The sequence below is a fragment of the Hyperolius riggenbachi genome, chromosome 8 (assembly GCF_040937935.1).
Source record: "Hyperolius riggenbachi isolate aHypRig1 chromosome 8, aHypRig1.pri, whole genome shotgun sequence".
NCBI lineage: Eukaryota > Metazoa > Chordata > Amphibia > Anura > Hyperoliidae > Hyperolius > Hyperolius riggenbachi.
Window position 1 is genome coordinate 208,642,413 of NC_090653.1, and position 14,569 is coordinate 208,656,981.

General features: G+C 42.4%; 1 protein-coding gene across 1 annotated transcript in view; it reads right to left on the reverse strand.

The window, feature by feature from the left end:
* Positions 1–1,420, reverse strand: part of ADGRD2 (adhesion G protein-coupled receptor D2) — a 463,372-nt gene extending 461,952 nt beyond the window's left edge. Inside the window, exons 1-2 of the mRNA XM_068247950.1 lie at positions 1,396–1,420; positions 1,074–1,274 (exon numbers count right to left, since the gene is read on the reverse strand). Of these exons, the coding sequence (XP_068104051.1) occupies positions 1,074–1,274; positions 1,396–1,420 (226 nt within the window). The remainder of the gene's footprint in view (positions 1–1,073; positions 1,275–1,395) is intronic.
* Between the last annotated feature and the right edge of the window lie 13,149 nt (positions 1,421–14,569).

Consider the following 14,569-nt stretch of genomic DNA (forward strand, 5'->3'; position numbering starts at 1 on the left):
TGGGCCAGGCATTCAAGAATTTTTGAGGCAAAAGGGAGGAGAGAGATTGGGCGGTAGTTGGATGGCAGAGCAGGGTCAAGTGAAGATTTCTTTAACAGGGGAAGCACGGTGGCCTGTTTGAATATGGAGGGGAAGATGCCGGTGGAGAAGGAGAGGTTGAACAGATGGGTGAGGACAGGGGCCAGATCAGAAAAATGTGGGCGCAGAGAATCAGATGGGACCAGATCTAGGGGGCAGGAAGTGGCAGGTGAAGATGCCAGCAGCTGGTTGACTTCCTCCACCGTGACAGGATTGAAGGAGGTAAGGGAGGAGAAAGAGGCAGGAGTCGGATGTAGTGGGGAGGCGGGGGCGATAGAGTGGAGGAGAGAAATATCCCTCCGGATGGTTGTAATTTTGTTGATAAAGTAGTTTGATAGGTCAGTGGCTGAGAGGGTGGAGGTTGGGGGGGGAGGTGTGGGGTTAAGTAGGGCATTGAAGGTGGCAAAAAGACGACATGGGTTGGAGGCTTGGGTAGCGATCAAGTGAGTGAAGTATATCTGTTTACTATCAGCGAGGGCAGTATGGTACATCTGCAACTTGGTCTTGTATCCCAGGAAATCATTGTTGTGGCGGGATTTCCTCCATTTGCGTTCTGCAGCTCGTGTCTCATTTTGTAGTTTTTTTGTGAGGGCAGTGTGCCAAGGTTGGGGGTTGGGGCGACTGTTGGTACGAAAGGTCAGGGGAGCAGCATAGTCTAAGGCTGCGGAAAGGTTACTGTTGTATTGAGCTGCCACTTCGTTGGGGCAGGTTAGGCTGGGGAGGGAAGAGGAGAGAGAGTGGAGGGGTGTGGCTAGTACATTGGGGTCAAGGTTGCGCAGATCTCTCTGCCAATGTCCAGTTTGGGGAGGGGGACAGGGGGTGCTGGATGGAGTGAGGGTGAAGGTGATGAGGTGGTGGTCAGAGATGGGGAATAGTGTAATGTCCAGGTTGGTAAGTGCGATGGCTTTGGAGAAAATTAGGTCCATTAGGACATCTATAAGTTACATTTTATTCTATGAATCTTTTAGTGCAAAACTAAAAAGCAAACCACTTACTTGAATTGCTCTTTTCCTCTTTAAGCCATACAGGAAACATCACATGATTTCTTGCCAGTTTCTGGGCTTCATGTTTATCTGAGAGTAATGTTGCAAACTTATATTCACAGTATTTCTCAGCATGCTGCTGGATGAGCGGTTTCCTGACATACTCATAAACCCCATGATGAGTTTCAATGAAGGTATCAGAGCTGTAGGTACCTAAAAAAAAAAAAAAAAAAAAAAAAATGATTGAAATGTACAGACAGTTCTGTAACTAGAAAAAGAAGAAGAGTGTGTCCGCTTCAATGTCTCCAAAGTTTATTCAGGACTTATCCCATACAGACGAGCATGCACAATGCTGACATGTTTCGGACCTAGTGTGGTCTGTGACGTATGCGCAGTCACCCACCAATTCCTGTTCCCTTTGCTGCAGTTTACCATAAAGCCTCAGACCCTGAGGGAATCTTGAAGACAGTCAGAACTGCAGGCAAAGTAACCTTTTGGATTGGTTGGTGAGTCCACACACAGTCCAATTTCGATTGTATATACAATCGATACAATCTGTGCTCTCATATAGAGGCCAGGTCGCTGCCACCAATCCGCAATAAAAGCATGTGAATGCGCTAATTCTAACTCTAGCTAAATCCTGTAGGAAAAAGGGTTAATTTGACAACCTTTCTAGAGATAGCAAAACTAACAATATTTAATATCAAAACCAGGGCTGGAGCTACCATAGGAAAAAATAGGCAATTGCCCCAGGGCCCCAGAGCCTGTAGGGGCCCCCAAGGTGTCCCTCTCCCATCTTAACTGTTGCTCCCTAGGGACCCTGCAGAGTCTGTTAAGTTGGAAGGTGATTGGGGGAGGGTCAGCAGCCAGCTCAGGGGCCCAGGAAGGAAATTAGGCTGCAACATAGGGCCTCTAATGATGCTTTTTAGTAGGGGGGTGTCTGTTGGGGGGCCCCCAGGCTAATTTTGCCTTAGGGCCCAATTGTTACTTGAAGCGGCCCTGATTAAAACAGTTATGGTAACATGTATCTCTTTGAAGATGTGAATTCTTTTGGCGGAGATTTGTTTCAGAACAGCACTTAAACGAACGATTTTTTAATCGTTTATTTGAAGAAATAATGCAGAACAAAATATAGCAATAGAAACAAATTGATACAGAAATAATAATGGTTCAATATGAAAATAATAGCTGATTACAGTCTGAGCAGTTTGTCAAGTTACCGTGTCCTTTGCGGTAAGTCCCACAGAAGATTTAAAGTCCAGTTCTAGAAAGTTCTGTGGAATGGATATTAATCCTTTTATCATCCAGCCCAAATCCGTGATGGTACAGGATGGCTGATGTCTCTCTCCAGGCTGAGTGTCAGTCGGTTTTAACCCTTTCTCTGCCAGAGGGTGTGGATGGTAACAAAAGAGTTTGCTCCACCCTTAACAATCTGACCTCAGGTTGCTGAAGTCCGCCCCTATTGTCTGAGGGACAGAATTGGCAGTTTCTCCAAGTATGCCATAACTCAGCGGATATCTGACATATCATATAAAACCCAACATTTTACATTCCGTCAGCATGCTCTGAACCAATCGATATCAAACTCGCTTGGAGTGCCACCTTCCCTGCCTATGTAATCGATATCTCAGAATAGGAGATGACTAGGTGATCGATTAACGTCTCAGAAGGTGTGCTGCGCTGGTCGCATGGCGCACTGTGAGTTGTGGACCGCTGGGCCCAAACGGTTCCGCAATATCCATCGAATTATGGACTACTATGAAATGAGATATCAAAAGCTCATTAAGCCAGGGACATGTCTCTGGGTATTCTCAGGACAGGCAGGAATGTGAATGGGTCCTAATGAGTTTATGAGGGGATCTGTTCCTCTCCTTATCTTTAAAACTAGGATGGGGAAACTTCCTGGAGAATCTTTATTGCCCCCCTTATAGATAACATTTTTCCTGTGTGGATGGTCTGGTTTTAGGGTGAATGGCTTCTCTCAGTAAGTACAACACAAACACAAACAAACACTCCCTCACATCCCCCAGGGCAGGGGTGGTGAGATGGAAGAGCACTGAGTTTCTAAAAGCCAGGCATATGAATTAAAGGGGCTCTCCAGATCATAGTTTGGGCGCATGTAAATGCGCTTGCCGCAATGGCGTTCGCGAAATCGTGACATGGTCCTTAATCATAGCAAGTGTGGTTGCTATGATTAAGGACCACACTAGGTCCGAAACATGTCAGCATTGTGCATGTTCGTCTGTATGGGATAAGTCCTGAATAAACTTTGGAGACATTGAAGCGGACCCACTCTTCTTCTTTTTCCAGCTTTAATATTGGCGTAGGCCGCCTAGTTCCAGCTCTGTCCCTTGCCGGAGTGCAGCCGTATACACCTCCATTTATTTCATTTCTGTAACTACCTGCATGATGTATTGGCTTCAGATGTATTTCTTCCAACTTGCAATACTTAGGTATGCAGGTAGGTTCATATTGAACCTCAGCGTTCAATATGAGAAAGGGGGCCTAAACCGAAACCGTAAATCTGGGTGCCCACAGGTGCTTGGAAATTTAGGTGCTGCCTCACACCACAATGTTAATTACAGCTATAGTGGTGCCCAGTGAACAATTTGGGCACCAGATCTAGCCAAAGCTCCGGGCGCCACCAAAATGGCAGCGAATATAGCAAAAGAAGGAAAATAGTGGTATTATCACGCTTGATACAGTATCACGCTAGGTTACAGGCGTATATAATGAGGATCAGATAATCGAATAGCTGCGGTACAATAGGCTGAGACAAAGGCTAGGTCGTTTAACAGGCTAGGATTATACACGGGTGGCCAGATGGCTGAGGTACAATAGGCTGAGGCAGAGTCATGGTCAAGAATAGCAAAAGTAGATAAAATTACTGAGTACTGGGATCTCAATACAGAATCCTCCTCAGATAGTGTGGTATGGGATGCCGGTAAGGCGGTCGTTAGAGGCCATTATATGTCGGCGCTTAAGGAATTCAATGCAAATGCACGTAGGCATTTGGCTGATTTAGAGCAAGAAACTATAGTTGCTGAACGCAATTTCAATCAAACTCGCACGGTAGAATCATGGCGAATATGGCAGGGTGCTCTGAGACAGTGGAAGCTGGCGTTGGTAGATGCTACCAAAAACACGCTACTCCACCAATCACAAAGGATTTTTGAATTTGGAGATAAAAACAGTAAACTCTTGGCTTGGTTATCAAAGGAACACAACACTTCAACATCAATCTCAAATATAATGAGTAGCACTGGTGAACTTTTGGTGGATCCTGAAGCTATTAATCAATCCTTTGTGTCGTATTATCAAGCCTTATATGCTTCTAGAGCTAACTATACTAATACAGCCCTCCTTAATTACCTGCAACTTGTTAATGTTCCTAACTTTTCAGAGGATGTGGCTGCTGCCTTAGATAGGGCCATTGTAATTGAGGAGGTACAACAGGCTATTTCTGAATTGAAACCAAATAAATCTCCGGGTCCGGATGGATTCCCTGCTGAATTTTATCATAGCTATTCCAGTCTCCTAGCTGACAAACTCTGTACATTATTTAACGGGGTTCTAAGGGGGGAAGATCTTCCATCTACATTTAATGAAGCAATTATTATAGTGATCTTGAAGCCCAACAAAGACCCTGCAAATTGTGGCTCGTACACACCTATTTCCTTATTAAACTCGGATGCAAAAATTCTGGCAAAAATCTTAGCTAATAGACTGAAGGCGGTTATCACAGATGTAGTGCACTGCGATCAGACGGGCTTTATGCCGGGACGTAGTACTGACATAAATATCCGTAGACTCTTTACTAATATATCAATGCCTACACAGGATTCTGGGAAACGTCCTATAGCCTCATTGGACACGGAAAAGGCCTTTGACTCGGTGGAGTGGCCCTATCTATGGCGGCTGCTGAGCATGTTTGGGTTGGGGAATAACTTTATCTCATGGATTAAGGCTTTATACCAAGCCCCTATAGCTCGTATTAAAACTGGCGACACCATCTCCTGTTCATTTCCGCTGTCTCGGGGCACTCGCCAGGGGTGCCCATTATCGCCCTATTTATTTGCATTAGCCATTGAACCCTTAGCAATTCTGATCAGAGATTCTACGGAGATTAAGGGAATATCAATTGGCTCGCTTACCAAAAAAGTTTCAATGTATGCAGATGACACCTTATTGTATTTGGGAGATCCGAAGGCCTCTCTTGAAACAGCTCTTTCTATAATCAACAAATTTGGGGAGTTTTCTGGTCTTAAAGTTAACTGGGAGAAATCGGGTTTAATGCCACTAGACAACTTTGATACTGCTTGCTATACTAGTCCCTTACAATGGGTAACAACATTTAAATACTTAGGCATTCACATTACTTAGCACCTAGCTGATTTCTATAATCTTAATCTGCAACCGGCCTTTGACAAGTTTAAACAAAAAACATTAGTATGGAAGTCGCTTCCCCTTCCATGATCGGCAGAATAAATATTTTTAGAATGGTATTTCTACCCAAGTTTCTTTATATTTTTTGTCAAACTCCAGTAGTTATTCCTAAACTTTTCTTCAAGAAGCTGCACTCCTTAATTTCCAGTTTTATTTGAGGGGAAAACGTACCTCGTGTAGGTCTTCCTACATTGCAACTACCAGCAGACCAAGGTGGCCTTGCCTTACCCAATATGTATCTCTACTACTGCGCTGCTGTTCTGGTCACGGTAAGGTGGTGGTTTTCCCAAGATAATTATAATGCCGCTGTCGCAGTGGAGGCAGCCTGTCTTGGCTCATATGAAAGGCTTACTCTATTACCCTTTAGGGGAACTAAAAATGATTTAAGGTGTACAACCCCTATGTCAACCACAGTTAAGATCTGGAAGGACATGCTCAAATATACTGGTGGTGCAAGTAAACTGTCTCCTCACTCACCTCTTTGGGACAACCCTTTTCTGATGCATTTTTCAAATACCGGATCCCGGGGCGTGGGCCCGCCAGGGTATTAAAGCCATACAACATATTGTGGGTGCGTAGGGTTTGCTATTCTTTAATGCACTTAAAACTGCCTTTAGTCTTTCTAACAAAATGTTCTTTAGAGATTTACAACTTCGTCATGCTTACAAAGCACAGAGAGGGCAGCCCGCTTTTAGAATCTTGTGATATGGAGCACACCTTAATGGTAAATGACCTTGATAAACCCCTCTCAACAATTTATTTTACTCTTATGAACAATAACACTCGTAGCCTATCCAGGTGCCAGTCTAGATGGAATGAGGAAATCCCAGGGCTAGATGATGCAGATTGGGAAGAAATTTTAGACAACTTCATCAAAACCCCAATTTCTGCTAGAGATCGTCTGATCCAATTTAAGTTTCTGCATAGAACCTATCTTACACCTATGCGCATGCATAAAATATCTAACTCAAATTCACCTAACTGCCCTAGATGCAGCTTTGACCCTGGCACTTATTATCATATGTTTTGGGAATGCCCACTTGTTTCTGGTTTATGGTCGGATATTATTTCCCTTATTAATGAAATCCTTCAAACACAGCTAATAGCGACCCCCAGGGTGCTTCTCATTAGAAGCACCCTGGGGGTCGCTATTAGCTGTTTGCCAGGTGGAGTATTAGATGATACTCCACCTGGCAAACACTCCCAATATTTAATTAGAATACTGTGCTTTTATGCCCGCAAAGAAATCCTTTGCACTTGGAAGTCTGATAAATCTCCCTCTATTAATTACTGGAAGTCTACAATTATGAAGGCCTTACCTTTATACCGCCTAACATATAAAAGCCGCAATTGCCCTCAGAGATTTGAAAACATTTGGGCCCCTTGGTATAACAATGTAGACGCTCTACCATCCGGTCCAGAAGAGTGAGATTATACACTTTACCTAGGTATATTAACCTCAAAGTTACATTTTGGATTTACTTCTAATAATTCATTAATGTAAGGAGGCGTGCACTGGAGTTTCTTCTCCCCTCTTTTCCTCACTTTTTCTTTCCTCTCTTCCTCCTTTTCCCCTTCTCTCTTCTCTTTTGTTTCCCTCTTAATCGCTGATATGGCTCAAGGGAATCTGCAAATGTACGAATACCAGCTGGACATACCCTATTTTCTGCTAACAGTCTCTGAACTGGCTATTTTAGTTGGATATATACGTATATTACAATCCTGCTATATAATTCCATGATGTATAAGTCTAAAGACATTTGGCGGTATCTTATCATATTGTATTAGTATCAGCCTTATCGGCGCTATTGTTGCTGTACTACCTTCCTAACAGTATATGTTGTACTAGTTTGTACTTCTTTGTTTGATAATCAATAAAATTGATTTGTTAAAAAAAAAAAAAAAGAATAGCAAAAGTCATACACAGTATATCAGAAAAATAACAAAGCTAGTCTAAAGGATAGTTGTATATCGCAAACACTGCATATATATATATATATATATATATATATATATATATATATATATATATCAGAGCAACTAGGCTAATCACATATAAATACAATAGTATCACAGAGTGACAGAGTGCCCAGCATCAGCGTACTGAATGCTACCACGGGCAGTGATCAACTGATTGAACAGAGCTTATATACAGGTGGGAAAGATCACAGACCAGCCCAAAAAAGGAACTGGCCAATCAGCAAAGGTTCCAGCAGAAAAGTGTCAGCTGACACCCACTAGACCCGCCTCCTCAACCTATAAGAACTGCTCTGGGACGGGCGCGTCCCCCTGGGGAGGCTGGAGGAACGTACATGCTGAGTCACAGCCGCAGGGGTGCTGGGGATGCCGCTGCAGAAATCGGAAGAGGAAGCTTCCTGCAGCAGCCCAGTGCTGCCTGAGCCCTTGCTGGAACCATTAGCAGGTAAGAGCGTTACAGGTATACATTACGGTGCAGATAGTTGCATAAGGACAGATAGTGGTGACAAGGAGTAAGTTTCCAGCACATGGAGTTCAGCTGCTATGTAGCTGAACCCCATATCAGGAGAGATATTGATAGTCGGCATTATCCAGAACCCAATAGTAGACTATCGGTAATACTGTCAATGTCCTACTAGTAGCTTCACAAATTTCTTCTCACTTTTTTTGATATGCACAGCCTGAACATTTGTAAGCATACTGATGATTTGTGTGAAATATGGCCAAAGAGCCCTGTGGCTGGGGTTCAGGCAAGAGCAGCCAGCAAACACAGCAATTTTATGCAGGCACCAAGCGATGGCATCATCAAGGGCTGCATTAGGTACAGGATAATGGGGCAGTTACCTAGTGTGCCAACTGCTAAAGGAGCACCACAGAGCCATGTGAAAGCCATATGACGTACACTGTCCTGGAGCTATTCTGCACAACTACTGGTTTTACGGTAAAAGTAACTGCAATGGATGTGTAGGGTAAAGGCTTGTCAAGACATGCTTGTCATATCTATTATTTCATTCAAAACTATATTGACACCTGCTTTCAGTCAGTTACACCTTCTTAAAACCCCTAGCAAATTGCATATATGCTTGCTTGGAGCCATGATAATAGTCCAAACAATGCTGGAAGTCCAAATACCAAAATAGTCCAAAAACTGTCCAAAACGACTTCTTTTTTGCCAGCTTATCCTCTTTTCATCCCACGTCTTGTTAATTACTATTCCCCCTCCAGGCCGCCATGGATAGCAGGGAAAGATATAACTCCAGCAGCAGAGTTACTACTTTCCCTACTATCCATGGCGGCCTGGAGGGGGAATAGTAATTAGCGCCACCTAGCAGTTGCGCCTGGCTAACGGAAAAGTACCAAATATATATATATATATATATATATATATATATATATATATATATATATATATATATATATATCATCAATTCAATTATACCTATGGAAAAAGTGAAATTTAACAGTGCATACTTATGGTGCGAGACTTGTTTAACTCAGGCTTGTTCCTGCAGCTGCATATATCACAGGCCTGCAAAAAAAAAACAAAAAAAAACCCAATTATATCAATTTGATTTATTTTACTTAATTCATTTTACATATAAATGACCAATATATTTTGCAGTGTTTTTTTCTTTGTTACAATAACTCTAGTTTAGTCTGGGGTTCAATATAACCTAAGCTATAAAATTGTAATGGTCAGCAAAAACTCGGTATACAGAGGCGCCAGAGTAGAGTAAAACGTTTTAAAAAACGCTTAAAAGGAGAGGGGGATGTTAAGGTGGACTCACCTCCCTCTTACAAAAAAAGAAAACTCACTTGAGTCTCAATCAAATAGAATTGTCAAGTAATTTATTCAACTCCACAAATGCAACGCGTTTCGCGGGCGTGACCCCGCTTCCACAGGCAAAAATGAGAGCACAACTCAGTGGGTCAAGCAATAAGTTTGAGCGCCTCTGTCTAATAAAATTGTAATGATACTACCTGATCGGCGATCCAGCGAAGTCTCGAACGCTTCCGGCTTGCGCTCCACGGCTCCTTCCTCTGGCCGGCGTGTGCGTTCCAAGCGGCGCACGGACGCTGCACGCCCGCCCTACTCCAATAGGCGGAGCGTGCTCTGCAAGTGACGTCACCAGCCCTTCTTAAACCGTCCGGGAACGCCGCGCCGCGCCAGTTATAGCTTTCTGCTAGACTAGCTAGGTTGCTGACTTGTGTAGTTAGTTTCTGCCTGTTATCCGTATTGTTTTTCTGTGTACCGACCCGATCTGCCTACCGACCACCCATTTGCCTGATCCTAAATCTGTATTGCCTGTCTGTGTAGCGACCCGATCTGCCTACCGACTAACCATTTGCCTGATCCTAAATCTGGATTGCCTGTCTGTGTACCGACCCGATCTGCCTACCGACCACCCATTTGCCTGATCCTAAATCTGTATTGCCTGTCTGTGTAGCGACCCGATCTGCCTACCGACTAACCATTTGCCTGATCCTAAATCTGGATTGCCTGTCTGTGTACCGACCCGATCTGCCTACCTACTACCCGTTTGCCTGATCCTAAATCTGTGTTGCCTGTCTGTGTACCAACCTGATCTGCCTACCGACCCCCCATTTGCCTGATCCCAATTGTAGATTGCTTACCTGTGTACCGACCCGATCTGCTTACCGACTACTCTTTCGCCTGATCCCTCTTAACACCCCATGTGCCTACCCTAGCCACAGGGTCGACCACCTGAGTGTCCAGGCACGACATTGGGCTGTTTCCTCTACCAGGGAAAGTTACTGTGTTAAACACCACATACTACACATCTGTGGAAAATAAACTTGTTCTGATTGAAGCACGTCACTCCGCATCCCTGTAGTGCCCTTTAGCACTTCTGCATCGCACAGCCAGCCAGCCTTTACAAAAATGTCACTCAACTTTCATGCATATCATCCTGGGTCATGTCATATGATGTAGAATGATGATACCATAGAACAGGGTGTGTTTTTAGTGGCTTAGATTTCCAGCTCGCACGGCCCACCTGTTGGTTGGGATGATGGCTTATGCTCCAAGGTGCTGTGCCAAGGGAGCTTGGGTGCCTCAACCTTTTTTCAGCCATTTGATTTTCTGGGGATTTTGGCTGGCCTTATAAGGAACTGTGCCCGAAACAGGTGATTTTGGTGCACAGCGCTCACCGCCTGGCACCCCATAATGCTGTGCGGGGATTGTATGGGTAATTCAGGGTTTCGGCAGTTGCCAGACCCCGAATTACATCTTCCTCCATAGTATTTAACGCTGCCGGGGAGTTTGATGACAGAAAGGAGAGCCATCATTCGTCTCTCTCGGCACCCAACTCACTGGCGACACCCGATACAGCTTTGGTATTTCTCTTTGGTATTTCCTTTCTCTTCCCCCGAGTTCTCTGGATTATTATAAACTCTGATGTCTATCACATTTTCTTATGGCACTCAGCAGTTTACAGGGTATGTTAGTGGGGAAGACTATATTGGTGTACAATAGGTTATCTGATTTATATTTCTGTGTAGAATTATGTTGTTATAATCAGTAACACATCGAATCCAGAGAAGAAACAATGTTAGGGATTGAGTGCAGCGGTCAAATAACATCTGGGTGCAGGGAACAAATAGCATTTCAATAGTTCAAGATTGGTCTGAAGCTGAAAAACATTACAAACTGCCTTCAAGCACCTGAGACTGTTTAAATTTGGGTTTTTATCCTTTTAAACCAAAGTAGGATTATAGGATTCTTAGGGAAGTCCTGTGTATGGGCAGGACTGTAAACACAATTGTCTGGAAAGTGTACAGGTTAAGGGCTCTGCCTTTGACACAGGAGACCAGGGTTCAAATCCTGGCTAGAGTCAGTTCCTTTTCATAAAGAAGTCTAAGGCAAGACTCTCTAACACTGTATTGAGATACAGCAAGAGGAGGTGCCCATAAAACGTGTATAGGTCTGCTCGTTCAACATATACAATATAAAATTTAAATAAATCGGTAAAGAGAAGATGCTCTTACCTGCTACGACAAATTGAGACCATAATATAAAATATAGTTATTTATTAGGCTAGCACCTTGACAACGCGTTTCGCGATAAACAATCGCTTCATCAGGTCATGTAAAGTGCTATAAAGAAAACAAAGGATGGCTTTCAGACTAAGATGAAAATAAAAAAAATTATAACAATTGTACATAAAATATTAATTCATATCTGAACAGTAATAAAATGTTTCCAATCTGTCCATGTAATGTATAATTAATACAAGGTTATCATAAATATATACATAAGAGGCAAGAATAATGGTAAAATAACAAATGGTAAAATTGTAAAAACTGTAGGTATATATATACATATATATATACATAAGCACACACACAAAAAACACGCCCACCATTGTAATAATGCATTTGGCCAGTAGATGGGTGTCTAAGCATATAGAACATAATGTGCAAGGAAAACTATAAAGAGTATACAATATATATATATATCAATAGAGCTAAATACTTAAATTGATGGAACATGTACAATTAGTTAAACATACTGCGCTAAAATGGGCCCTATGGTGTAAAAAGGAGTCCTGGAACGGGCTCTAAGGGGGTAAAAAGTTGGTGGGAGGGGGATCCCCAGCAGACAAAATATCTAGAGCCAAGAGTTAAAACAGTGAGTATGCGCCCAGGGGTAAATGGGGGCAAAAGGGTGACTGCACGATTGTAGCGGGAGGAACGGGTGCCAGTGTGATATATGCGGAAACATAGTACGCGAGGGGGCATAGCATGCGAAGGAGTGAGAGCTCACCTCTATAGCTGTAGTGTAGAGTCCGTTCCTCCCGCTACACTGGCACCCGTTCCTCCCGCTACAATCCTGCAGTCACCCTTTTGCCCCCATTTACCCCTGGGCGCATACTCACTGTTTTAACTCTTGGCTCTAGATGTTTTGTCTGCTGGGGATCCCCCTCCCACCAACTTTTTACCCCCTTAGAGCCCGTTCCAGGACTCCTTTTTACACCATAGGGCCCATTTTAGCGCAGTATGTTTAACAAATTGTACATGTTCCATCAATGTAAGTATTTAGCTCTATTGATATATATATATATATATATATATATATATATATATATATATATATATATATATATATATATATATATATTGTATACTTTTTATAGTTTTCCTTGCACATTATGTTCTATATGCTTAGACACCCATCTACTGGCCAAATGCATTATTACAATGGTGGGCATGTTTTTTGTGTGTGTGCTTATGTATATATATATCTATATATATACCTACAGTTTTTACAATTTTACCATTTGTTATTTTACCATTATTCTTGCCTCTTATGTATATATTTATGATAACCTTGTATTAATTATACATTACATGGACAGATTGGAAACATTTTATTACTGTTCAGATATGAATTAATATTTTATGTACAATTGTTATAATTTTTTTATTTTTATCTTAGTCTGAAAGCCATCCTTTGTTTTCTTTATAGCACTTTACATGACCTGATGAAGCGATTGTTTATCGCGAAACGCGTTGTCAAGGTGCTAGCCTAATAAATAACTATATTTTATATTATGGTCTCAATTTGTCGTAGCAGGTAAGAGCATCTTCTCTTTACCGATTTATTTAAATTTTATATTGTATATGTTGAACGAGCAGACCTATACACGTTTTATGGGCGCCTCCTCTTGCTGTATCTCAATATCTGTGACCCTAGTATTCCTACTGGGGTGAGCACCCCTACCTTCTGTAGGGCGCTCTTTTTTACCAGGAGCAGCGACCGAAAAAGGCCGAGTGGAGACGGTACTTCTCCACATGCACGGAAGTTGGTTGCTCTTTATATAGCAACCTACAATTGTGAGTATAATACTTTTCTTTTTGCATAATTGCAACATTGATAGACGTTATTACACGATACTGGGCTCCTGGTGTCCCTGTGTTTTTTTGTTGTTTTCAACCAGCTCTAACACTGTAGGCTGGCCTTGAGCGCATCTCAGTGGCTACAGCTCTTGAGTGCTTTGAGTCCAACAGGAGAAATGCACTGTACTGTACAAATGTTCAGATTATATTGTTTATCTTGGTTTGCTTTAAGATTTAGCAAAGTAAACTTACCAGCAAGATGCTGAGCAGTATCTTCAAAATGTAGACATTTATTTTAGCAAGACACTGTGACCCCATCCTGAAAAATAAGAATAAGAAAAGTATGAGACCATGATAGGATGTTCCTATCACTTCATAAGAACAGTTGAATCTACTGTTCTAAAGGACAAAATGGCACAATGCCCAACAACATGACATAATAGAAAATAAGTATATGACTGATATAGTTTTTTCTTGTTATTGAAAGAACACTTAATTATTGCTAAATAAATGGTGTCTGTTTCATTTAGGTTTTCTACACTCTTCTGTGCAGCCTTTATGGATAACCTCTTCATAACCAAATCACTTACAATGGAAATCTAAGTATAATTTAGCTCTTGTATTTACAGTATCTCACAAAAGTGAGTACATCTCTTACATTCTTATAAATATTTTATTATATCTTTTCTTGGGACAACACTAATGCCCCATTCACACTTCGTGGTATCATAGCTCTCCCTTGCCGTTCCCCCGATACAGTGGCCGTTAGTCTCAATGAGACTAGTCACAGTACCCATGGTGCGAAGCAATGCAACAGTAGTAGTCCCAGTGATGCAGAAATTGCAGCGCATTTGCCAAGCGATACAACACAGTGCATGATTGCATGGCAGTCAATGGCAACACAACAATCTTTATAAATTGTTGCAGTAGCAGTGTGGCGCGCATGCACATAATGCTGATTTCACATGAGGCACTCCATGATTCGCATGACGCACTTCCTGTCTGGAAGTGTGCATGTGACTAAGGGGACAGACGCATGTGACGCTTGATGTCACCTGCGTACAAGTTCAGGGGAGGGGACATGCAATGGTACAGTGTGATGCGCTGTGGTAGGCTCCTCTGCCACCCACAAATCACATCGCAATATGTGTGCAACCAGCCTGAAGATATGAAACTTTGATACAATGTAGAGTAGTCAGTGTACGGCTTGTATAACAATGTAAATT